This window comes from Montipora capricornis, chromosome 11 (genome assembly GCF_036669925.1).
Source record: "Montipora capricornis isolate CH-2021 chromosome 11, ASM3666992v2, whole genome shotgun sequence".
Lineage (NCBI taxonomy): Eukaryota > Metazoa > Cnidaria > Anthozoa > Scleractinia > Acroporidae > Montipora > Montipora capricornis.
In genome coordinates this window covers 30,649,357-30,676,179 of record NC_090893.1, presented here as the reverse complement: position 1 = coordinate 30,676,179, position 26,823 = coordinate 30,649,357, and the positions used below count along the sequence as shown (strand labels likewise).

The window sequence follows — 26,823 nt, the reverse complement described above, 5'->3', positions numbered from 1 at the left end:
AAAGCAAGGTATGAACTTCCCATGTAACTGCACTATACATCTAATGAAGCATAGATTGCTTGCTGTTGGCCGTCTGTAGTCAGCAATAGTTTGGTTAGTTTCTCTAACCCTAACCCTTTCTGCGTGGTTCTTCCAAGAAGAATCCTTTCCCTTTTTTAAAGGAGAATCAAATTAAATCTCCAGCAGTGTAGATCACAACATAATGGAGTATGAGCATTATTTTGTAGCACACTCTCTTGTGGCTTGTTGATGCATTGTATTTCTTACCACATTTTGATGTAATCTGCTTTTTCACTGAGCGGAAGCATAACACCAGGGATTGTTATTTACACCTTTTGTTAGAAAACCAAATCATAATGAATTAATCATCAAGGCAATAACTTATTAAGTGTGGTAATTATATTTTTTTCAATGATAGGTTCAGTCGAAAGTCAACATGAAGTATGATACATGGCACAAGGATATCCTTAGCAACTTTGCCTCACGCCTTGGTGACAACATGCAAGACTTTTACAGCTCTGTCTCAAAGGTAAAGGAAGCAGTTCATGTGTCTCTCGATCTACACTTGCCCTTCAACAACTAAAGATTTTCTGGCTGGAGGTTTATCTTTATTCTAATACTGGTGGCATTAAGCCATATGAACCCATGGTTAGGCTGGGAATATAAAATTTTTCATTCAAAACTGAGTGCTCACTGTGAGTTCAATAATTGTTTTTATTGCTGCGATTTTAGGCCCGCACAGACATGGAACAGCAGACAATTGAAGGAGCTTCCACATCAGATGCTGTTGGTTTCATAACTGTTGTGCAGTCTCTGAAGAGGAAGCTGAAGAACTGGGAAAAGAATGTTGAGGTACGATATGAAATATTTTGTTTCCTGCAAACATAATTCATTGGGTAAAGCTCTGAACTGTGAGGTTGTATGTTCAAATTCTGGCTGACCCACTATTCAGGTTTTTAAAAACACCTGAAACCAGGGATTTTGCTTTGCTTTGCTTTGACTTAACATCTGTAACTTACATGTACGGAGTATGTAGATACATGTACTATAGGTTCGTTGTGCCATGTATGTCCTTCATTCCACCTTGGGTGGTTAGTAGGGGCAGTTGAAGAATACAGTCACTACATGTAAAGATCGAGGGGGGTGTTCCCTTGTGCAGTGATCTCACTCTGTAGGGATTACTTCAAAATTATTGTAACCTTTCTCTCTTGTGTGATTTTGTGCAATCTAAATACTTTTAAATAGTGATTTAAAGATCCCGATATAATTACATGTACCACTGTAAAGAAATTTAACAGAAACTAACAGACATATTTTCTCTTCCGTTTTTATATGACAGATGTACAAGGAAGGTCAGCGCATCTTGGAACGTCAGAGATTTTCCTTCCCTCCCTCCTGGCTTTATGTTGATAACATTGAAGGGGAGTGGGGTGCATTTAATGACATCCTAAAGAGGAAGGACTCCAGCATTCAGACACAGGTAAAAAGTGGATTTTGATGCATTTTTTGTGACTATTATTTGCAATGAAGGCTGTATTTAGGGGAAAAGGGTGGCTGACTCTTCTGAGTGAGATACTGTAGACAACACTTTCCGTAGGTTGTCAGTACTTATTGAAAGCACTGGTCACTTAAAAATTCTTTCATATGAGATGATATCTGCAGTGGTACTGCAGATAGAGTTTTAAAAAGTAACAATGTCATGAGAAGAGTTTTTAATTTTTAGTCTCCTTTCTCCTTTGAAGGTCGCTACTCTGCAGATGAAGATCATCTCAGAGGATCAAGCTGTGGAAACTCGTACCTCTGAGCTTCTGTTTGAGTGGGAGAAAGGCAAACCGGTTCAGGGCAATGTGCGACCTGATGTGGCACTTAACAACTTGGCAATTTATGAGGGGAAATTCTCCAGACTAAAAGAAGACAGAGACAATGTTGCAAGAGCAAAGGAAGCTCTGGAGCTGATGGAACCAGGTTTGTTATTCTGTCTGAATTTTTAACTAACTTTGTAGTCAAATATTTTGTTGTAAACTGTCTCCTGCTTTATACAAAGATTGACTTACGTGTAAGTCATTTGGGACAGCAGGTGGTGTACACAAATGTACCTCTGTATTTATGAGAGCCTTTATCTTTCATGTGCAAAGTGATACTCACCCCAAACCAAAACAGTAACGTTTTGTGCAACAATCCCGTGCTAATTAATTGTTAAAAATTGAAGGGAAATGGCTGATAGTTTTTTAAAAGTGCTGAGAACTTGGCAAGATTCTTTTTTGGGGCTTTTTGCAAATAATTTACGTAATACAGTGTATTTTAACTTTTAAGTAACTGTATCCTCGTGAACTTCTTAAATAATCAAATCCTAACTGATGCTATAAAATTAATTAATAGAGGTTTTTTCATGGTGGTGAGAAGATACGAATTTTGTTTGAGTAGCAAGAACAACATCTACAGGTGTAGGCTACAGTAGATGCTAAATGAAAGAGAGAAATGATCTTATGGTGTACAATTAAGCAATATCGTCTCTTATAGACACCTGAAAAATTCAGTTGGCTCCAGAACCCATGACCTCTGCGATGCTGGTGTAATGCTCTACCAATTGATGCTTGATGTTTCATTTTTTGTTTTATGACCTGGCATCATTGTTTAAATTGTTTACAGGTACTCTAGTGGCCAGTGATGAGAGAGTGCAGGTTGGACTGGAAGAACTCCAAGACTTGAAAGGTGTTTGGTCTGAGCTGGCAAAAATTTGGGAAAAAGTGGATGAGTTGAAGGAGAAGCCATGGCTCTCTATCCAACCCAGGAAGGTGGGCGTTGCATTGCTACTGGCTACTGGCCTCTATTGTCCCGAAGGTTCCATTCTTACACATTACCCTTTGTTTATTTTGGCAGCTGCGTCAGTCACTTGATGCCCTCTTGAATGACATGAAGAATCTCCCAGCCAGGCTGAAGCAGTATGCTTCCTTTGAGTATGTTCAGAAAACAATAAAGTCCTACTTAAAGGTAAGACATGTGCATTAAGATGGCGACCATTGAAGGTATCCTGTCAGTGAAAGACTAGAATAAGTTTGAGAACATGCTCAAACTCTAGTTCTTCACATTTATTGGATCACAGACTGCATTCCATTGTACCATGCTTGCTCCCTGTAAGACAGTCCACTCTGATTACCTGCTTTCAAGCTGACAATTCCTGACATACACTGTACACTGTAGTACAGAGCTGTAGGGAGGTTCATAGCATGATTGATGTCTTGTGATCCAGTCTCGAAGTGAATGCCTTTTGTTTATCTTTAACAAGGTCAATGTCCTCATTGTTGAACTCAAATCTGAAGCATTAAAAGAGCGTCACTGGAAGACACTGATGCGCAAGCTGCACGTGAACTGGGTGCTGAGTGACTTGAATCTGGGTCAGGTTTGGGATATTGATCTGCAGAAGAACGAGCTGATTGTCAAAGATGTCATACTTGTTGCCCAAGGAGAGATGGCGCTTGAAGAATTTTTGAAACAGGTATGACTCATTTTAAAATTACAGCTGGAAATATTTTGCTATTATTGTGATTTTGGTCTTGAACCAACGAGGACAAAGAGCAAGGGCGGTTCATATTTTGCAATAAACGGAAGTGGGGCTGGCCAGAGCAAGGCACTCGCAAATATGCACACAAGCCACTGTGGCTCACATGATCAAAGCTTATCCTGGTTTCAGTGGCTTGGAGTGAAATGACTGTATAGCTTTTTCCCTTGGATGCAGTGCTAGTCCATTGCAGGGTCACCCCTGACAGTATCTACCCATTCGCAGATGTACACCTGGGTGGGGAGAGACAGTGGGTGAAGAAAGGCTTTAAACCAGTGAACCTAATGGAGGTGGTCGGGTACGCAAGCCACGACATCACTGTACACGTGTACCTCCACTGAATGTTAACTTGGTGCATATTGGGTTGGAATTGCTTACATGTACGCGTAAGTGCTTCTGATTTGAAGACAAGTAGAGAGTGAGTTGCTTACAGAGTGTACATGTATATGTCCACTTAAAAAATGACACTCCAACGTTTGAATTAGGCACATCACAAGCAAGCACAGCCATGCAAGGAAAGGAAAAGTCCTTTTCTTCATGCTCAAGCTCATGTTTTTCTTATTTCACACAGAAACTGTACTTATGCTTGTGCTTAATGCTGATGTCCTCATAGGAAAAGACCACTTTTTAAACCAGGCCTTACACACTTAATTCACTGGTAGTAGAATGTTTTTCTAAGCTTGTGTGACGATTGTACTGATTACAGGTGCGAGATGTGTGGCAAAGTTATGAACTGGAGCTGGTTAACTACCAGAACAAGTGTCGCATCATCCGGGGTTGGGATGACCTGTTCACGAAAGTCAAAGAACACATTAACAGCGTCTCAGCAATGAAGCTCTCTCCATACTACAAGGTACACTGTAAAATACAGTATGATAATACACTGATGGTGTTTGTGATGTTAAAAGAGAAGAGTTACACATTCAACACATTCAACATTAAGAATAATAATAATAATAATAATTGTCAATCAACTGAAGGCAATTACAGAACATGAACTTGTCTTTCCAAAGGTTTTTGAAGAGGATGCTCTTCAGTGGGAAGAAAAATTGAACAGGATTCATGATGTGTTTGATGTGTGGATTGATGTTCAGCGTAGATGGGTGTACCTTGATGGCATCTTCAGTGGCAGTGCTGATATTAAGGCTCTGCTCCCAGTTGAGACTCAGCGCTTTCAAAGGTGAGACTTTGTGTACTTCTCCGTTTGTAAGTATACCCTGCTTGACAGAGGTTTCCTTGAGTCCCCTCTCTAGTTAGAAGGAAGGGAAACCCCTGCATGGGTCTCCTTGATATTCTGTCTCGTGTGCGTGACGTCATGTCAATGCAACGTCACTTCCACCCATCCGCCAGATGGCAAGCCTTGAAAATGCGAACCGGTTATAGCGGGTTTTGAACCAGTTAGGCAGTTCAGCTGTTAATCATGTTTAGTGCATCATTTAGCGTATCTGCATTTAAAAAAATTGTAACATAATCAGACAATCACGATGAATTTGAGTCATTAACGGGTTCCGCTACATTGATTGATAACTGTAAAAAATGAAACTGTTGATTGGAGCTTCATTTTCAGAACCAACAAGTTGATCAAAGGTGCAGGGCTGTCAACCCCAAAACTATTCAAATATCGAGATTTGATAAGGATGGGATGATAGAAATTATTGTTGTGAAAGTCGATTCTCTCTAGTAATGACAAACTGCGAGGATTACTTGGGAGATTTCAGATCGTAATCTTCAGATCGGGAGATTCAATCCAAAATCTGGAGTCTCTCGGATTATCCGGGAGAGTTGACAGCCCTGAAGGTGGCTCTAGTGAATAACATTAACCTCTGTGTTGGTTACTTGATATAGAATAAGACTGCCTTGTCATAAGTGATAGGTTCGGTATAGCAATTGGGAGGAAGCTTTTTTTTATATTTTACATCTGTAAGAGATAGACTCTCTAGACTTCTTATGGGCCCATCTCACGACACTTGTATGAGCTTGAAAACAGTTTCAATAGAATAACAGGAGAACTTCCTCAATAGCACTCTGCAGGAGCCGTGCAACTTCATTGTATTGGTTGTGCATCGGGCTATCACGCGGGAGGTCGAGAGTTCGACTCTGGCTGGACCAACACTCAGGGTCTTAATAACTGAGGAGAAAGTGCTGCCTTTGTAATTACACCCGCGAATGGTTAGACTTTCAAGTCTTCTGGGATAAGGACTGTAAACCGGAGGTCCCGTCTCATAACCCTTGTTGGAAATAAAATAGTATGGGACGTTAAAGAACCCACTCACTTCTCGAAAAGAGTAGGGGACGTTATCCCCGGTGTTGTGGTCTGACCTAATCTGATCGGGGGCATCTTTCACTTCGTAATAAGCAGTCTGGCCAAAGTCCCCCACAAAAAGCATTGTAAATTAGTCTTGAAAAGTCCTGAGGGGGAGAGACTAATAACCTCACTTCACTTCACCTTACGAACTCGTCTAAAAATAGCTTGGTCCGTGAAAATGCCGTTACATAGACTTAATATTGGAATTGTAGGCTCCTGGTTATGGCTTCCTGCACTGTGTTAATTGTCTTGTTAAATTTTAATTTTCTCCAATCCCAGCATCAGCACAGAATTCCTGACACTGATGAAGAAAGTTGCCAAAACGCCACTGATTGTCGATGTCCTGAACATCCAAGGTGTACAGCGCCAGCTGGAGCGTCTGGCTGATCTTCTCGGCAAAATACAGAAAGCCCTTGGTGAATACTTGGAGAGGGAAAGAGCATCCTTTCCCAGATTCTACTTTGTCGGAGACGAAGATTTGCTTGAGATCATTGGTAACAGCAAGAGCATTCCAAAGCTACAAAAGCATTTCAAGAAAATGTTTGCAGGTGTCGCTGCCATTGTGTTGAATGAAGAGGAGAATGTGATCACTGGTTTGAGTTCTAAGGAAGGAGAAGAGGTAAATTATAGATGTATTTTGTAACTTAATTCTTCCAAACAACTGTTAATGCTCTGATCAGGCGACTTGCAGATCCTTTGAAGTCGGTCCATTTACCTGGTTTTGCACATGAAGTTGCAGAGGCTTCTTCCAGGAGAGCCTGCTATTTTTGCACCGGGCTGCCTTGGTTTGCAGACCTGGAGTTGGCCACTCTGCCAAGGTTAAAATACTGCAACCAGTCATTCTGTTGTTGTCCAGATATCCTTGTATGGCTGTGCCAGTTTTTTGCACCTCTTGATTTCTGGGAAAGGTCCGGTGTTATCTTTGCCATTGGTTCAATCCTTGGCCTCTAGTTACTGTAGGTTCTAAAAGTTTCGAGTTTATTAATTTTGATAACACGATGGAGGAATTTCAATCTCATTATCTGCAAAAGTTTCCTCGCATTCCATCTTGGAACATGCTTCTCACTTGGACGAGCTCATTAATATTTTGACCATGTTATCCGGTGCCTATTGTGTTCGAGTGTTTTATAATTATTGCATTCGACTGTGACATTAGGAGAAAGGAATTTCTAATCTTGGGTATCCTATGCATAGGTGAACTTTAGCAAATGTTCGTTTTTTTCGTTCGTCTGCTTTTTCAGCACCATCTTTAATTACGTCATACGTGCATTGATACATCGATCTCATGATTGTTTTGTTTCTTTCCCTACTCCAATCTCGACCCAATCTCTTTCCCTACCCCAATCTCTTTTGCGCATGTCTGAGGGAGAGAAGAGGTCTAGGAACCCTGAAACAGTGTTTTCTCATTGATTTTCAGGAAGAACAATAAAATGCGTCTTTTTATTGGTGCATTCATGTTAGAACGAGGAGTGAGTAAGCGCTGTAAGGTTCAAATCGCCAATTTTTGGTTATAAGAACCCTACGGCACATGTTCTCCTACTTACAGTTTCCCAGAGCCTTGGGTCATTTGCAGACATAAGATCCAAGGCTCCGGTGACGAGAATTTCCCTACCCTCCTTCTTTGCTTTTAAAGCGACCGTCGAACGCACTTTCAATAATCCGAGATTACTAGTAGCAATAATAATTATTGCTATTATCAGTATTATCATTTGTTATTCACCAAAAATGATTACCTCCCAAACCTTAGGTGGTTTTCAAGAAACCCGTATCATTGACTGAACATCCCAAAGTGAATGAATGGCTGACATGCGTGGAGTCGGAGATGCGTACCACCTTAGCCACATTACTGGCCTCATCAGTGACAGATGTGCAGCAGTTTAATTCGGAGAACATCGATGGACAACAGTACATGAAATGGGTTGATGACTACCAGGTAACCACAACACTCCCTGATATTTTAAATCACTCGTCGCCAAACGTTTTTGATAGATGTAAAGCAAATGTCGTTTGCAGCGCCTGATTCATCTGCTGCTCAACTTTACCCTTGAAAATTTATTTTTGCTCAGACATGCGACCTCGTCCATGCAATTTTTAATTTTGCAGTCTTTCAGTCTTGTGACCATGTTGTGCAAATGTTTTCTTGGGCCGTGAGACCTTATTTGTGCGAACGTTTTTTTCTGCTGATCAGGCGTGCAACCTTACCTGTTAAAAGAAGTTCTGCTGACATCCAATCGTTCACATTATCTGCGGCTATGCCTTCTTGTTTCTCGTCCATGCGTTTACCGTGCATTTAGCTGTGCAAACAGAAACCGTAAGGGACGTGTTCGCGTGCGAGATCAGAAAATTAATAGTAGCCAGTGAAGGCGATGTTCTGCTTCTCTTGTGTATTTTGACGATTCTTGCTGAGTGATTATCCCAACAAGATATTTTAGCAGTATTACTCTTTGTAAAGACAGTATGTCTGTGCAGCAGTCGTTCCAAAAACCGTAGGACCAATTGGATGCTTCAAAAATCCCGATTTCTGATGGCTACCAAGATGCTATGGACCTTATCAGCAATCGGGTTGCCTTGTTACTGGCTGCAAGTGCTCTCACAATTCGTAAGGCAGCATTGAATGCTGTATTATTGTCATGTTACAGTTCAGGTCATTCTTGACATTTAGCAAATTAGAAGTATAAGGACGTTTACGTTGTAATCGTCCGAAGAGCGCTTTTCTGAGTCCATTTTTCCTATACTTCTGCTGAACCATTTAAACAGTTTGGTAATTTCCTCCTACATTTCATAAATATGTTATTTTACACATAGGTTTTGCTAAGCTTTTCCGCTCTCATGCATGGGTCTAGCGTTAAATTTGCACAGAAGCTCATGACCTCGATATCATGTAGACATATGCAAGCAACGTTTTACGAGAAAAGTACAACAATTTTCTGCAATAACACTGAGAAGATTCGTTTGGAAAACCAAAGAGATCTTAATTGTGATAAACGTAATTTGTCATCTTATATTTTGATTCGTCGTATTCATGACGTTCTTCTAAAAGGCCTTTTTTGCCCTCTTTGTTTCTAGGCTCAGCTTGTGGTATTAGCATCTCAAATCGCCTGGTCAGAAAGCTGTGAAAATGCTCTGCAAACTATTTCTGCCTCTTCCAATCCAAATGACCTGGAACCAATGTTGAAGGTACTCAGGGTGGTTGAAGCAACTCTAAACATTTTGGCCGATTCTGTGCTGCAAGAGCAACCACCCGTGCGGCGACGCAAACTCGAACATTTGGTAAGATGTTGACATTGTTCCTCCTTCTGAGATACTTTTTGTCCATTGAACTTATTCTGTTTGGCCTAACGTCTATTCGGTCATAACAGAAGCACGTGACCTTGAAACGTTTAACTCTGGTTCAGAGCTGGGGTTTTTTTTAGTTCAAAAATTTCCTTATTTGGATGTAATGTTGCTCGTGCATTTTCCCGCGCGTACAGCTTCGATCTTATTTTGTCCAAATTTTGGGCATAAAATTGGTGCCCTAAAATCCCCAGCTTTGTTCCAAGGAAAATATTTGCAAGTTACACGCTTCAACTTCATGTGCTTGTGGTCATAACCATATTATTATTCTGTTTTCGTGTCTGTCAGAGTGAAAGCAAGAGACATTCGCAGTGGCGGATCCAGGGGAGGGGCCTGGGGGGCCCGGGCCCCGCTCCCCCCCCTTACTTTTGGACCAAAGCCACCAAAACACCATAAAACACCAAAACTGTGAAAGGGCAAAAACAAAATGTTTCAGAGTGGGCCTCCACCTTACCTCCAGGTCTGGATCCACCACTGATTCGCCCATTTCCTCCATCACAACACATTGAAAGCAGTAACCCCACCTGGAAACCAGCTTTTGTTGTGTGTGGCTAGCGTAGTGAAATAAAGTTGTATTGTATATTGTATTGTATTGTATTGTAAAATACTCAAACTGGTCAAGTTGCTTGGCAACGGGCAAAAGGATAACTGAGAAATCAGAGTCCTTGGCAGGATTCCGTGATACCGGTGGGATGCTGCTCTACCCATTGAGCTAACAGAACTCACTGGATAGCTAGGTCGTTTATCTAGTTCCCGGATGGACAATGTGTCCCGCTGGCCTGCGGGCCCGGGTGAGAAGGATATGCATGAGGTCTAGTAGCTCAATGGGTAGAGCGGCATCCAACCGGTGTTATGGAAGTCGTAGGTTCGAATCCCGCATAGGATTCTGACTGTTCAGTGTCCGGTTCTTTTGCTCGTTGCCAAGCGACTTGTATCATATCCTTCCCACGGATGCCTTTCACCTTTCCATTCTTCATGTATTGGTTTTAAGATTCTCCCACGCTTTTTTCATCTCTCGTATCCACATTATAAACACATTTTTTCAAAAACCTTGTTTTTCCAAAAGCTGTTTTCTCTTTGAAAGCATTTTACAGAAGTCTCTATTACCATCCGTCTTTAGTCATTTTGGTCAGGTGTGGTCGTATTTGGATGGAAGACAAAAATTAATTGCAGCAAAAAGTATGCGTTTTCAAGTAGTGTGACTGAAGCGTTTATTTCAATCCATGATGATACGTTCTGTCTTGAAAGTAGTTATAATATCGTTGTTAAAGTTTTACACGAAACCATTGTCTGCATTGTAAAGGCTTAATTGCGGAAGACGGGGGACAATTCAACATGGAAGAGTTACTTAAATAGAGAGGCCAAATACTGCTTAATCTGCGCAAATTTTATTGAAAGCCTAAGTAAAAAACTTTGCAATATGACACCCATGCCTCGCAACAGCTTTGCCTTGACTACTAACCAGGGAAGGTTGAGGAGCCACAAAATTTCTACCAAGGGGGTGGGCAGTAGGGAAGGGAAAGCCACCTACATCAATTCCAATATTGTGGCTTGGTAAACTCACACTCGAAATAACTTGCACTTTTTTTCAGATCATTGAGCATGTCCATCAGCGTGATGTTACTCGTGAGCTTGTCAGCAGTCAAGTTTCAAGCACAAAAGCTTTTGAATGGCTCAGCCAGATGAGATTCTACTTCGACCCCAAGCAGAAAGACGTTCTTCAGCAACTGTCCATCCACATGGCTAATGCTAAGTTCAACTATGGTTTTGAGTATCTTGGTGTACAAGACAAACTTGTTCAGACACCATTGACGGATCGCTGCTATCTTACCATGACGCAAGCTCTGGAGGGGAGATTAGGAGGCTCGCCCTTTGGTAAGTCGATGGTGTAGTTTTGTATGGAAGCTTGGTTGGTGCAGCGGTGTTAGTAGTGTTAGAGCATCGTTGTGAACAAGGTGTTCGCAACAGAGTGAGCAAGGCTACTGGAAGGGGTTGCATAGCAGTGTTGATGTGGTCGCGCTAACAAGAGATGTATATGTTATTTGCCGGCTGGGAGGTTCGTATAGCGAAAAACTTTGACCTTGGTCACAGTTTTTCGCTTTTCGGATCGACCCTTAGCTGGTAAATAACTTATTTATTTTTTCCCCTCTCTCTCTCTTCCTCCCTGAGAACAACACTAAACAATAGGCTTAGTGAGCAAAAACAAAAACTCTGCACGCCCGCACGTGCGTTTTACATTTTGGTACATTTCCTCGCCGTTCTTGACCACACAACGATGCCAAATCAAAATTGAGCTGATATAGGGAGGACCTAGGCACCTGACGATAAATTATCATTTTTTTCCTCTCCAAACGTACATCCCGTTCATTCCAGTTTTATTCCCGGAATATTGGTGCAGACTCGCCATGCCCAGTGACTTGGAATAATCACGAAATGACCTTATTATTTTACATACAATTTTGTCATAGCAAACGTTGTTGTCGTCCTTGGTTAAGTTTTCTAGTCTCGCGCATTGGTGCAAGTGGCCTTGATACCACGTGTATAGGAAGAGCTGTTGTCTTTCACTAGTGTGCATACGTGTAACAGGTTTCATTCCCCAGGCTTGTAACTGTGTACTTTCCAAATATCTAAGTACATTTTTAAGACTGAAATAATTAAGTGTGGAATACAAGAATCAGTTTAAGCTTTCAGCCTGTGGGTTGTTCTGTTATTCATATTCCTTTGGTCAGAGAACTTCCCTTGTCTGAGTTGGTTGTGTTTTCTTGTAGGTCCTGCCGGTACAGGTAAAACGGAATCTGTGAAAGCACTCGGCCATCAGCTGGGACGATTTGTGCTAGTGTTCAATTGTGACGAGACCTTTGACTTTCAGGTACATGAATTTGTTGTCTTGGTAAACTGCAACTTTTTTTTAAAGCTTATGCAGTCTTTAAAGTGCATTTAAATCTTCTTACATGTATACTCCACGTATTCATGTATTTACTCACATATCTGGAACGTTTTCACCTTACAAGCGACAATCCGCGACGTGCATTTTCTGACGTCAGAAATCGGCCGATTGTTCTTACTAGCCTGGTCCTATTAAATCATAGCAGAAACCCATAAGGGTTGAAACATGTAACGGCCCCTTGTGTGCTGGGAAACAAGCTTCTGAATATTCAATTTGCTAAGTACCATATTTGGAACAACAAGAGCGATGGGTTTCCAAATATGGTACTTAGCACTGAAACATTCAACCAATCAGTTTGCACTGAATATTCGGAAGCTGTGAACGCGCGTTACACGTTTCAACCCTTATGGGTTTCTGATCATAGTTAATAGAGGGAAATGGTTATGAAACCCGGCAAATTTCTTTGTTGTAGGTTTTTTTTCTCTTTTTTGGCCTTGACCGTGCACAAAACACAATAGTTGTTCACTCCGTACTGAGGAACTAACCAACAGAAACGTGTTGGTTACGTAATTCATGCATAATGTATGAGTGGAAAACAAAAGATTGTGCACAGTCGCGGACTTTCCAACCTAAATCTTGGCCTCTTTGTTTGCTCCTTTGGTGTTTGCCGAGCTTCTATTTACTATGATTAAATTGATTTTAAGAAACCTGTATGGAATTTTTTACCCTTTAAGACCCGAAGAGGCCCGGTTGACGAGTAAAATATCTATAAGTGGCCATTGGGAGTCAAAGGGTTAATTAAAATGGAAAAGGAAAAGTTAACATTTATTTGCAATGGGTGGAGATCATCATCTTAAAATTCACGCACTTCAATTTAGCCCCAAATCCATTAGTTGTCTTGTCTTAATCAAGTTTCCATTTCCTTGTAGGCCATGGGTCGGATCTTTGTGGGTCTGTGCCAAGTTGGTGCTTGGGGCTGTTTTGATGAGTTCAACCGTCTTGAGGAACGTATGTTGTCGGCTGTGTCACAGCAAGTGCAGACAATCCAGCTGTCACTACGAGAAGGCAGCAATGATCCCTGTAAGTTACAAGACAGTGCCTTCCCGGATATGACCCGGCAGAAATGCTGTGGCGTAATTAGATCTATGACGATTTGATAAAGGTCACGAAGAGTCCGACAGTGCGAGGACCTTCAAAACCACTTGTCTTAAATGTATTTCTTTTAGAACGCTAATACTTGTGTCATGTAATCAATGTTTGTTTAAAATCGTGGGTTGTTTCAACCCTGGAGTCACATCAGTGTTCGTCGCAAAATCGTCTCACAGCTAATCAACATCTAGCTGTGGTGTTGTGCTCCGACATCAAACATGGACTGTATAGCGGTAGCCAGAGGCGCCTTTGTATGCTTTCAGCCCGATATCGTGAGCTGCGCCTTTCGCAATTCAGTCCTCAATGCTGCAAGTAAAAGGTGATTAGCACTGCCAATTGTTTTTGTTATTGTTGTTATTGTACTGGGGCTGCAGTAATTGGCTGACTCATTTGCGGTTTCTCTGCCGCTGTATTTCGTCTTTTTCTCCTGTTAGTATCAAGTTTTCTTGTAATTGTAATTGCAGGTGAAACCAAAAAAAATTGACTTTTAGGATCCACATAATTCATAATTCTTGTTACATCTTTTCAGCCACATCCATCACCATAGAACTTGTCGGCAAACAAGTGAAGGTTCGAAGCGACATGGCCATCTTCATCACCATGAACCCAGGCTATGCAGGACGCTCCAACCTGCCCGATAACTTGAAGAAACTGTTCCGAAGCTTGGCCATGACCACTCCCGACAGACAGCTCATTGCGCAGGTCATGTTGTACTCACAAGGGTTCAGAACGGCAGAGAAACTGGCTTCAAAGATTGTACCTTTCTTCAAGTGAGTTATTTACGCTTCTTTGTGAAGCCACGAGTAAAGGAAAAATTGTCTCCGATCATTCTTCTTTCCAAATAAGCACCCTTGGGAAAAAGTTAGTTGGCGAAAGAGTTTAGCCTAGAAATGAGAAAAATCACCTTTCGTTGAGTAATATTCCTCGACGGAAAGAACCATTGTGGTACCTGACAGAACATTGTCTGAGTTGAAAAGTGCAGCTCGAAAAAAAGTCTTGTAACAAAGTCTTTTTCATTTATAGAGCTCTTGCCACAGAAGGTTTGGGCTATTTCTACCCGTAAAAAGATATTTTAGCAACTAAAACGGCTGCAGCTTGTTATAGGAGGATGTTTCTCTCATTCTAGCTTTTAAGAAGTTGATATCCTTAGCTTATTGGCAAAGAAGTGAACGAAAATCAAACAACTGTCGAAACACACATTTACGCATGATTTATGATTACTGCATTTAAACTCAACGCTCAATGTCTTTGTTGTCTTCTGTTTAATTTAACAGACTTTGCGGAGAACAACTATCTAACCAATCACACTACGACTTTGGTCTGCGTGCCCTTAAGAGTGTGCTGGTCAGTGCTGGTAATGTTAAACGTGACAAGATCCAGAAGATCAAAGAGAGTTTAATTGAAGAGAAGCAAGAGGCTGACGAAGCAGCCATCTCGGAAAGCCTCAATGAACAAGAGGTAGCTCAATGCGAATAATTTTTGTAGAAGTGTCTGCTTACGGGAGTCTTGACTTAAGTCACTTTAATCATGATTCGGTTGAAGGTTGAAGTTGTGTGTAAATAACCCATTGGTGCCTCGGACGCGTAATGCAAAAAATGTCAAAAGGCGCATTGACAAACAAGTTGCTGCGTTAAGAGATACACTGTGTCTAGAATGCACAGAGCTTTTAATAAGAATCATAAGGTGTCCCCTTACCATTGTAATAAACTTCAAAATCACGTGCGTCTTGAAATACATGAAACTGTTAAACTTAACTTTAAATAACGCTAAGGCTCAGTCAAATGTTGTGAAGAAGTATTCAGATTCCAGACTGAGCCCTATAGCTGGGCACACTTAAATTCAGAGTGTTTGCAGATTTGGCAATACGACTAGTAACGTTTTAAACAAAAGAGCGCGCATTTATTACGTTTATTTTTTTAAAACGCAGATATACGATAAATACACACTCTGCTTCATTATCATTTTTGCCAGATATTGATTCAGAGTGTATACGAAACAGTGGTTCCCAAGCTCGTCGCTGAAGACATCCCTCTTCTGCAGAGTTTGCTTTCGGATGTTTTCCCAGGAGTGAAATACGTTGGTGCCGAGATGAAGAAACTGAAGTCTGAGATCAAGAAAGTTTGCCATGAGGTGAATCTTGTGTATGGCGAAGGAGAAGAACCGGGAAGTGCATGGGTGGAGAAGGTGCGTCTTTCAAGAATATCAATTGGCACAAAGTCCACTGCTGAAAAGAAAATAGTGCTAAATTACTATAAAAACTGACGCTTTCCTTGGTTGTCATTTCAGTGTATGGATTCTATAAACCAAACCAATTTGTTTCCATTTTAGCGCGTCTCAACCAGCCATTGTGAACTGTAGGTTGTGAGTTTTCTCTTATAGTTGCATCTCGAGACTCTTTAAAATTGACACGTTAATGCATTTGTGTATATAGGGGAATCTTTGTTCACATTTTTTGCCTCATGAGCGTAAGCCCATAGTTTACTAATCTATCAGCTAAAATTCAGTACTGAATATTGAGAGTAAGGTTAAGTCTGCTACGAGCCTAGAAGGCCCATCAGGCCGGCGCTAATCTCCGGTTTCAGTAGCATTAAGCGACTAGGAGTATTTATACTACCCCCTGGATGGGATGCTAGTCAATCGCAGGGTTACCCCAGCATTACGCCGGTACCCAATTATACACCTGGGTGGAGAGAGGCACCGTGATAGTAAAGTGTCTTGCCCAAGAACACAACGCAATGTCCCCGGCCAGGGCCCGAACCCGGACCACTCGATCCGGAGTCGAGCGCACTGACCATGAGGCCACCGCGCCTCCCAAGTAATGACTGAGTAATGACGCTTTCAAAATTCGAAATGTTAACAAAGAATTTATGGGCTCATTACCGCTTTTGCCACCCAAGATTTTATCAGTTTTTGATGGCTAATAACTCGCTCGTTATCAAAGCTAAAAGGCTTACAATTGGAAATTTAGCTAAGTTGAACACGTTCTTTTACCTTTTGAAGTCGATTTGTAAGTAGATTTGATGCATTCTGTCAGCAAACGCTTATGTTAATGAAACGAAATCTGAACAATGACGTCAGCAAAGATTGGCCTATAAATTGAATGTCGTTTGCACTTCATTAGGGATTGCGTTATTGTTACTGTCATTTATTTATTTATTTATTTGTTTGTTTATTCACTTATGACAATTTTATTTGCCAATGGTGACAAAGCACAAAGACTGTCAACAGAGATGAACCCTAATCATCGAGTTAGCGAACTGCCACTAAGTCAAATCCAGTGATGCTGATTTTGTCTATTTACGATGTTGTTGTTTGTTTGTTTGTTTTTTTTTTGGATGTAGATCCTTCAGCTGTACCAGATCTCTCAGATTCATCATGGTCTGATGATGGTTGGACCGAGCGGAAGTGGCAAATCATCAGCTTGGCGAACACTGCTGAAAGCTCTGGAGAATGTTGAGGGAGTAGAAGGTGTGGCTCATGTTGTAGACCCCAAGGCCATCTCCAAGGAAGCCTTGTATGGAACACTGGATCCCAACACAAGAGAATGGACTGATGGCTTGTTCACTCACATTCTACGAAAGTAAGCTGGCTGTCTTTTGCACCATTTTTTCGATTGTTCATTAGTTCTTTACAAATGCCTTATGCAATCTGACCTTCGGCAGCCTGTGGGTCAACTAATCGATAATCGTCGGAATATATACTGGAGATTCATTTATGTAGCAGCTGGGGTGAGAAATGCATTAAAACTCCGTGGAAGGGTCTTTGCGTAAAACCTATTCATGGTAGTAAAAATTTTTTTTTTTTTTTTTTTGCAACTGTTGGTGATTGGTTGTAATAACATTGGCCAATCAGGTGTGAAGATTAGAAGCAAAACCCATTGTTTCTTGGTGTCGTGCGTTTTCCCGCGCTCTTCCAACGGCTGCAAGTGTTGGCTCTGCATGTTGATTGGTTCAACTTCATTGTCTGCAACTGTGATTGGCCAAAGTTGTTATTTTCGATTTGGTTCAACGACATTGCTATTGAAAACCTCTCTTTTGCATTTTCTTAAACTGTATTTTGGTTTCGCTCTCTAGGATCATTGACAATGTTCGTGGGGAGATTCACAAGCGTCAGTGGATTATTTTCGACGGCGATGTTGATCCAGAGTGGGTGGAAAACTTGAACAGTGTATTGGATGACAACAAATTGCTTACACTGCCGAATGGTGAACGTCTGGGAATCCCAGCCAATGTAAGTCAAACTCACAATGCGAATCAGTTAAAGTCAAGTAGTCTACCTTTCACACTGAATATTTGAAAACGGACTCGAAAATAGACCAATTCGGCTAACGCAATGTTGTACCCAATTCAAATCTCTCGGGGTTAAGATTCTTTGTGTATTGCATTTGCATGATAATGTGGCATTCATATGGAAATATTTGGGACAAAACGTTTTATTCCCAAAGGATCTGATTTGGGTACGACATTGAGTTAGCCGAATTGGTATATTCACCGAACTAACTTACGTATCAAATTAAGGGGATATTTATATGAGACCGCGGGACGAACTCAAACCGGTATGAACTTGTTCCGGTATGAAATTTTTACAGCCGTTTACATGAAACCAGGACGAAATGCTTGGTACCTGGTTTCGGGACGAAATGACATCTTTTGACTCATAAATATATCGCTGACCCAAAAGCATGCAGGCTTGAAATTTCATGAGAGCGGTTCGAACTCACACCGGTTCGAGAGTTTCTCGTGTCGGTCCAGCAACCGAGACGAAGTCACAACGGTCTGAGTTCATTGTCAGGCCGGTCTAATGTAAACACAAGAAAAGAAATGTATGGAGGTTTATAGGAACTCATGCCGGTCTGAGTTCGTTCGGTATCTTGTAAATACCCCTAAGAAGTACCAAAAGACTACTCAGTAGCTTTCATTTAAATATTTGCGCTTAAGGCCAGTTATTCAACTCAAAATGTTGAGTCACCTCGAGCATGAAGATGATATCCTTATTTGAATGTTCGCTTTCACAATTTCACGTAGACTTGAAAATTCGTGTCACTTTGTAAAGTGTAATAAACATTACCTCTGGATAGTATTGCTCAGTGGCTTTCATTTGAATGGTCGCACTTTAAGATAATAATTATACCCGCAGACACAAAAGTTAGAACCACCTTGTAGGGCACAATAAACATCATTAGAGCAAGGTACTCTTCAGAAGATTTAATTTAGAGTATCAGAGCTAATGCAACCAGTTTCTACACAGGTACGTATTATGTTTGAAGTACAAGATCTTCGCTTTGCCACCCTGGCTACTGTCAGCCGCTGTGGCATGGTGTGGTTTAGTGAGGATGTGCTGTCAACTGAGATGATCTTTGATAACAATCTGCTGGCGATGAGGAGAGTGCCGGTTGAGGAATCTGAAGAAGAAACGCGTCGAATGAAACCCAGAGGGGAAGGAGAAGATGCCCTGTCACCTACTATGCAGGTATAGTTAGGGTGATAACGCTGGTCTTTTAAATCATTATTTCCTTTTTTGCATGCAGTAACCCTCCGAACAGGAGGCTTGCCGAAAATGGGCGAAAAACTTTCCGCGATCTTTAAACGGATTCTCCCAATTTTGTATTGGCCGGCTGTAGATTTAATGCATTTCAGAACATCATTCTGCATCTGTTCCCTTCATCTAAATATACTTTAGACGCCGAATGCGTCTCGAACTCATCTCCATACGAGATGTGTGTAACAGACGCACACAAAATTATTTCCCAAAATTTTCTATAGTTCATTCACACCGTCTTCACATCGCGCGAATAACTTGACGGAGATGGCCATTGTTTCACGCCAATTTTGTGTAAATTTTTGCTCTGTTTGGAAATCGATGATTAAACACTTCAAATCATTTGCAATCAATTGCACGAACTTAATTAAGAACTTCTAGTCGTGGATTCCCCTTTCCAGTATGTAACCAGTGTTGACGGCATCGTGAGGACCTCATAGATTCTTGCAAATATAACGCTCCTATAACATATTTTCGCCATTAGGTTCAATGCGACTTTGTGGACATAATCCAAGAGCACTTCTCACCTAATGGCCTGGTCGTCAAATGCCTAGAGTTCGCCTTCAAACAGGAACACATCATGGACTTCACACGCATGAGAGCGCTGGAATCACTGTTTTCCATGATTCACCAGGGAGTTAGGAATGTACTGCAGTACAATCAGCAACACCCAGACTTTCCAATGGAGGTAAAGTCCACGTTTGTGCGTTCGCACGATATTTGCAAAAAATGCAATTTCCCAATTTTATTAATTTTTTGGGTGCGAACTCACCAAACCACATGATGATAGATACAATTCGTACGAGATACCCGTATGGCCATTTACAAAGAGAGTTAAAGCAAAGACGACGGCTACGGCAACGAAAACGTCGGTCCAAAATATAACTTAGCGCTATCGCAAGTATTTCGCGATCATTCCGTCTTGTTCACCTTGTACAATACGGGCGAACTATCCTGTAACTGGATGAGTACGAGCGGTTTTAAAGTCAAAACAGAAAATGACTGTTTCATTGCTATATGCTCACGTTGTCGTCAAAACCCAAAATTTGGTGATTTTACGTTGTTGTTTTGTGGAGTACGGCAGAGAAATGCACGGAAATTCGTGTTGCACGTGCAGCACGAACATTTTTCCTTTTTTAACCAATAACATTCTTGCTTTGTGGCGTTGCCGTAGTCGTCGTCTTTGCTTAAACTCCCTAACGTTTCGTGTACGGCTCTTTATTGTAAACACCATGCAGATCTTCCGCGAGAGCACGTTTAAAAATGTCATCTAAAATTGCTTTGCCAGCAAAAACCTATTAACCAAGCTATTTCAAGAGTGTGTATCAAAAATGCAGTTTTACAAATTGATTTACGGAAGGCAATTTGGGAAAAAAATAAGTTTCTGAACTGGAATCGGCTGACTTTTTGTGTCAGATAGATTCTCGAAAACTTTTGTAGAGTGAACCTGGCCAAATTATCCGCAGGTAAACAAAACGAACAAATTTAGAAATTTTATTTTATCATATGACCCGTACGGCCCCGCGCGCGCTTTCATTGCAAAACTATTGAGAAAATCTAAATCCCCGTATGAGGGCCGTACGCGATGGCGCGAGCAGGGCCGGAAAAAATATTTTCCCGTCCGGCCCTCCCACTCAGTCAATAAGTACATAGTAAGAACTTCCTTGTCCTGCAATCTTCCTCTCTTAGTGTTGGCAGTTTGCCAGTTAGTTAGCATTTAAAATTCATTTACTCCAAGGTGCTGAAAACTCGTATGGTTTAAGCAGTGAAACAGGGGGTAACGTTCCTGCGCTCTGCAGGGAGATTTGGGTCAAATAATCAGGTGTGACTTTGTTAAAGACATTTTTGTATTGACCTAAACATTGTTTTTTACTCTTCGTGTTTGCAACAGAGAGACCAGATTGAGCGCTATGTTCCACGGTATTTGATCTTTTGTATCTTGTGGGCGTTCTCTGGAGACTGCAAGCTAAAGACGAGAGAAGATTTGGGTCAGTTTATAAGGAGTATCACTACAATTCCCTTGCCATCGAGCGCAACTTCTTCGATTGTGGACTTTGAGGTGTGTAAAGTTGAGATAATCTTAGCTCTTCCGTATATGTTCAGGGGAAACGTATTAAAAATTTAAAAGGAAAATATGTCTTTCGGAGAAATGCCATTATTTTCAGCTCGCAAAGGGAATTAGGCTTTCAAGACGGTTAAAATTGAACATTATAGATTTGGCTCGTGCGGTTCCGCGACGAGAGCTGTTGTTGATGAATCTGCGTTTCGAAGTGTTTCACCAAACTCTTTGCGTACTAAAATAACACCTTTGGAAACTTACTACTTTTTCTTTTCCTTTTAGGTGACAATTCAAGGAGAATGGGTTCTGTGGCAGTCCAAGGTGCCTCAGATTGAGGTCGAGACTCACAAGGTGGCTGCCCCGGATGTCGTTGTACCGACAGTTGACACAGTGCGACACGAAGCTCTGCTGTACACGTGGCTAGCTGAACACAAGCCCATGGTGCTATGCGGCCCGCCTGGCAGTGGCAAGACCATGACTCTCTTCAGTGCACTGAGAGCTCTGCCCGATATGGAGGTGCGATATTTACCTTTTAAAGAACTCAACCCCTGTTCTTTTTGAGAAGTGTCTGGCCATGAATGTGTTAGGTTTTTTTGTTTAGTGTGTTGTACTGAACAATAGCCCAACAGAACTACTCTTGTAAAATCTCGGTCAGACTAATCAGTGTTTCACTGCATATCGGAATTAAACGGAAAAGGAAACAATTACAGATAAAATAAACGTAACAATCACCTAGTAGTGGAGGCTCAAGAGATATTTTTGTACACGACACTTGAAAGTGTGATACAGACTTTTTCTCTCTAAAACTAAACTCCTACTGAATCCTGGGTCGTTCCAGTCCTTTAAGGGGGCAAACGGACAAAATTTTAATTTCAAGCGAGCCTCCAAACACGCCGTTAGTCCCCTTCAAAGTACTGGATCTACCACTAGTTCACTAGAAACTTGCCATTTGAAAAATAGTGTATTCCAGAGTCGTGAATAACGCTGGCAACGTCGTCCGGTAAGTTAATCCAAATCCTGACAGCGGTATTGATTTCTTGCAAAGCCGCCTTGCGTTACTATTTGCTTTAAGACTTTTCAATTCTAAACACAGACCAAAAAATGCTAAATAGCACTCTTTTCAATTGACGTCACGATCTAGCGCCCAAAGCATTGTGGGATTAATATGCGGACAAAGACATTCTCAATCCCATACACCTTTTTCCAAAATGGCCGGCATTTAAATATTCTTTTTTATTTTTCAAATTAGCCTCTTGATACTTCGTTCTTAAGCTTACAATTCAAAAGACATTTTGACTTGAACGAGGCATCAATGTCTAATTTGAATAAAAACAAAAGAATATCTAAATGGCGGCCATTTTGGAAAAACACGTGTATAATGCTTTGCAATAATCTATTTTTATCAACTGTGGAAAATGCTATTGAACAGAGATGATGATCTTTGCATATCCTCTTTGCTCGAGTCGTTTATTTCCTTCCCTGCGAATGCCCTTCAACTTGAATCTGTGAACAAACCTAAGTGTTACCAAACCTAAGCGGTATTTAATTATGATATTTCAGTCACAAACAGAGGACATTAAAGGTTTGTACGTCTCTCAGTCACTGAGGCTAACGAAGGAAACAATGTTCTTATTTGCAGGTTGTCGGCCTAAACTTCTCCAGTGCAACATCACCAGAGCTGCTTCTAAAGACGTTTGATCATTACTGCGAGTACCGAAGAACTCCAAATGGAATTGTGTTGGCTCCTGTGCAGCTTGGAAAATGGATGGTGCTCTTTTGCGATGAAATCAACCTCCCTGATATGGACCATTATGGTGAGTAAAAACAATCCTTCTTTTCGTCAATACCTGCATGTATGGACATAAGTGGAGATATCCGACGACTAGACGAATATGGGAGATTTAGCGAAATTTCTTTTACCTAAAAACAACTATAACCCTAACTTTATTGTTGTAAAAAGGAAGTTGGTGTGTACACTTAAAGACACACATCGTAGTGCGTATTCTGCCAAATCCACCACACGTCGCCCTCTTCAAGCGAAATTTCGCCGAATCCCCCATTTTCGCCAAATCCGACGCTTTCGTTGGGCCGCTGAGGCCAGCTCATTGCACTCTTGGCGAAATTTCACCAAATCCGCCACTTTCGTTGGGTTAGGCTTGGGTCATTATCTCGATTGTTTTTTGACTGGAGTAGTTAAGTTAGATGGGCCCCTTTGTTGGATTATAGCTCTGCAGTCCTCGACCGTGATGGGACAAACCTCTTTCAAATCATGACGAACTAACATTCTGTCCTTTATTTATAGGTACCCAGCGTGTGATTTCATTTTTGAGACAAATTGTGGAGCATGGTGGGTTCTACCGAGCTTCTGATCAAGCATGGGTCACCATGGAGAGGATACAGTTTGTAGGAGCTTGTAATCCTCCAACAGATCCAGGCAGGAAGCCTCTCTCCCACAGGTTAATCACGTTGTCTTTTTACTCCTGGAAATTTGGTATCGTTCTTCGTATCGGTAATTGCATTGGTATCGGTATTTATTATATAGATACTGATGAAATACCAGGATTTCTCCTTTTAGTAAACAATCATATCTTCACCGTGCGCAGTGAACATATCATTTTTATCTTTCGCATGTGCGAATTTAGGTCATGGTAAGGAACACGATTAGCCAATAAAATGCAAGCTTTCTCTTCGTTGTAAGATATTTTTGTGCTGTAATATAATTGTTCTCTACTACATTAACATTTTTATTTCAAAATTTTACATTATCATGATTTGTTTTTTATATCTTTCATACCTTGTTTCATGTTACAGAACATGCGTGTTTTAGCGGTTGGTGACCACTTTGTCATCATCATGATTTCGAAAATGAGTAAAACAAGTTGTTTTAAATCTGGACATTTCATCAATATCTATATAATAAACAGAACATTACGTGGCCGCTTGGGGATACGAATTTTATCTTCTCGTGCTGAAAGTATCTCTCACTCGTTCGCTTCGCTCACACTTGAGAGATACTTTCAGCTCTCGAGGATAGAATTCGTATCGCCAAGCGGCCATGTAATATCCTCTATATATCAATTGGTAAGAAAGGGACAATGTTTCATTATTGTCACATACACAATCACTCGGTTTGAGTTCTTACAATAATGGAAGATTCCATTTTCGGGGACCACACTAGTAAAAGACCTTTATCCGGCCTCGAATTTAAAAAGTTGCCAGACTCGTTTCTGGGCAGTTGTTACGGCGGGTAACGTTTTCCTGCAGCTCATCTCGCTCTCTGTGTAAAAGTCCAGTTTCTTAATTAACTCTCCTGTGTCATGCGTACACGGTGTGACGTCCACGTGACATCGAAGGAGCATTTTTATTGGCCATTGGTCATTGCGACACAAGTCAACAACCATTGAAGAGTTTGTTTTATCGCTTGACAAGGCGTTGATGAAGTAGAACCCAGCTCTACGACTTGACGCAACGGTTGCAGGAACAACGATAAAATTTAAAAAAGAAAATACACGGTTCTCCATTTTCAGATTTTTGCGTCACGTGCCGGTGATCTACGTTGACTATCCCGGCCCAGCCTCTCTAACGCAGATCTATGGAACATTCAATCGCGCAATGCTCAGGATCGTACCACCACTAAGAAGCTATGCTCAGCCTCTAACTGATGCCATGGTCGAGTTTTATTCCATGTCCCAGGTTGGTGTTCATTAGTCAACATAAAAAAATTCCCCTCCTTTCATTCGCTTAGAATGTTGTCTATTGAGTTCTTATAGGTTAACCCATTCATCCCTGAAGCGGCCTCCATTACATGTAATGAGTAAAATAGTCTGGCGTTACTGTCACGGCCGAGCTAGTGTGTGGCGTGGGCCTATTGAATTCCTGAGATGACGCCACAAAGTATTATCAGAAACCCATAAGGGTTGAAAAGTGTAACGGCCCCTTGTGTTCTGGGAAACAAGCTTCTGAATATTCAATTTGCTAAGTACCATATTTGGAACAACAAGAGCGAGGGTTTCCAAATATGGTACTTAGCACTGAAACATTCAACCAATCAGTTTGCACTGAATATTCGGAAGCTGTGAACGCGCATTACACGTTTCAACCCTTATGGGTTTCTGGTATTGTATAATAACGAGTCCATTCGGTATTCATAGAGTCCGTTCAATCAAGGGAACACATGAGCCCAACAAATTGACCTGCTCCCTACCGAGTGGCTTCATACAATAAGACAGAATTATACCAAGAGAAGAAGTGATCTCGCATTTATCTGGACAATTTAAGCAATTGTCTCTTCTAGACACCAAATATTCGCGTCCGATCTGTATGGACGTTTACAATGGCTCGCCTATCGGCTCGCCATTGTAAACGCCCATACAGATCTCCCGCTCATATGTTATCTACCACATATTAGTGCGAGGAATTGTTCTCTCTTTCGTCTATAACCCGCAGATACATGTCTTTCCTTCAAGACAGAATTGAATTGGAATGACAGAACGTGCCTCCTTTTTGACAAACAGAAGTTTGACATTTTGCGTGTGTCGCTCATGATTGTTAAATCAAATCATGTTTTATTAGGTAAAAGATACACAAAAGGAAACGTCAGAGGTTATCCCTATCAAGGACGCTCCCTATGTAAAATAAAAAGGAAGTCATAATACAATTTAAAATCTAAGAAGTATTAAGAATTGGCTAGAAATTTACAAAATTTTACAGAACTTTCTAAGTTTGCTTCGAAAAATGCTAAAATCCCTTTCATCCACTATCTGTTTGGGAAGAGTATTCCACTGTTTACTAATTCTAACAAAGAATGAATGGAAAAAAACAGTTTACTATAGCTAATGGCTTTGTTAATTTAAATGAATGGTTTGACCTTGTTTACCATAAGAATTAAATTGAAAATAATCGTTACAGTTAAGGCCATTAAGACGATGAATAGTCTTATAGCACTCTAACAAATATAAATAAGACCTCCTTGATTGGACGCTGGACCACCCAAGGATTGCCAGTCTTTCTTCATACGAAGAGTCCCTATATGAAATCGGGAGAGCGTACTTTGAGGCCCTCCGTTGGACTCGTTCAAGAGCATCAATGTTCTTCTGTAAATAGGGTGACCAGAGAGGAACGCTTTTTACTATTGAAGCAACTTTCCTTGTTCTATACTTTAGGAACGTTTCACCCAAGATATGCAGCCCCATTACATTTACAGTCCTCGCGAAATGACCCGATGGGTCCGAGGAATTTGCGAGGCGTTAAAGCCCTTGGAGACGCTTCCAGTCGAGGGACTTGTACGGCTGTGGGCACACGAAGCACTCCGTCTGTTCCAAGACAGGCTCGTCGAGGATGAAGAACGTAAATGGACGGAAGAGAATGTCAACATGGTTGCCTTGAAGCATTTTCCCAACATCGACAGCAACGCAGCTCTGAAGCGACCAATCTTGTTCAGTAATTGGCTGTCCAAGGATTATATGCCGGTTGATCAGGAGGAGCTTAGAGACTTCGTCAAAGCTAGATTAAAGGTTAGAATGTAGAATTCATGCGATGACAAGATGGCTAATGTTGAGCCATAAGCTTCTTTGGGTTAGAGGGAACCTCCACTACAAGAAGAAAATAACTTTAAACCACAGAACATATGTTTACATCAAAATTGTTCGAATTTTTCCCATGAAAGCGTTTGTATCCGTAATAGTGAATTTCAAAAACGCTTGTTTTGGTTTTCATATTTCCCGGGCGCTGCCATCTTGAATAATTGACGTGTCGAAGTTGCCCTATTGTTTCAAGCTAAAAGTAACGCTAACCTTTAACCTTACCTCAATGTGGAAAATAGGTAGCAAAGGGACACTTCGTGTTGAATGTCAAAATTGGGTGTGCATCTAATTGGGTTTATTCTTGGACTTGAAAAATAAGCAACCAAAGGAAATGTAGTGGTAGGGCTGTGGCACAACAAGCGAATCGGGAAGCTGAAAGGAGAGATCAGTTTTGAATAACTAGAATGTGGA

At 41.2% G+C, this 26,823-nt stretch overlaps 1 protein-coding gene across 2 annotated transcripts in view; it reads left to right on the top strand.

Moving 5' to 3' along the window:
* The window catches only part of LOC138025035 (cytoplasmic dynein 1 heavy chain 1-like), a 96,165-nt gene that overhangs the window by 26,498 nt on the left and 42,844 nt on the right, over positions 1–26,823 (top strand). For both annotated transcript variants that reach the window (XM_068872276.1, XM_068872275.1), the window contains exons 20-47: positions 419–529; positions 733–852; positions 1,340–1,480; positions 1,743–1,965; positions 2,650–2,795; positions 2,881–2,991; positions 3,287–3,496; positions 4,266–4,412; positions 4,573–4,739; positions 6,144–6,483; positions 7,612–7,797; positions 8,931–9,134; positions 10,790–11,072; positions 11,966–12,066; positions 13,014–13,164; positions 13,763–14,003; positions 14,508–14,691; positions 15,205–15,417; positions 16,575–16,813; positions 17,307–17,463; positions 18,481–18,702; positions 19,256–19,459; positions 20,663–20,830; positions 21,113–21,346; positions 22,470–22,644; positions 23,133–23,286; positions 24,358–24,523; positions 25,993–26,343. In XM_068872276.1, the coding sequence (XP_068728377.1) occupies positions 419–529; positions 733–852; positions 1,340–1,480; positions 1,743–1,965; positions 2,650–2,795; positions 2,881–2,991; positions 3,287–3,496; positions 4,266–4,412; positions 4,573–4,739; positions 6,144–6,483; positions 7,612–7,797; positions 8,931–9,134; positions 10,790–11,072; positions 11,966–12,066; positions 13,014–13,164; positions 13,763–14,003; positions 14,508–14,691; positions 15,205–15,417; positions 16,575–16,813; positions 17,307–17,463; positions 18,481–18,702; positions 19,256–19,459; positions 20,663–20,830; positions 21,113–21,346; positions 22,470–22,644; positions 23,133–23,286; positions 24,358–24,523; positions 25,993–26,343 (5,349 nt within the window). The remainder of the gene's footprint in view (positions 1–418; positions 530–732; positions 853–1,339; positions 1,481–1,742; positions 1,966–2,649; positions 2,796–2,880; positions 2,992–3,286; positions 3,497–4,265; positions 4,413–4,572; positions 4,740–6,143; positions 6,484–7,611; positions 7,798–8,930; positions 9,135–10,789; positions 11,073–11,965; positions 12,067–13,013; positions 13,165–13,762; positions 14,004–14,507; positions 14,692–15,204; positions 15,418–16,574; positions 16,814–17,306; positions 17,464–18,480; positions 18,703–19,255; positions 19,460–20,662; positions 20,831–21,112; positions 21,347–22,469; positions 22,645–23,132; positions 23,287–24,357; positions 24,524–25,992; positions 26,344–26,823) is intronic.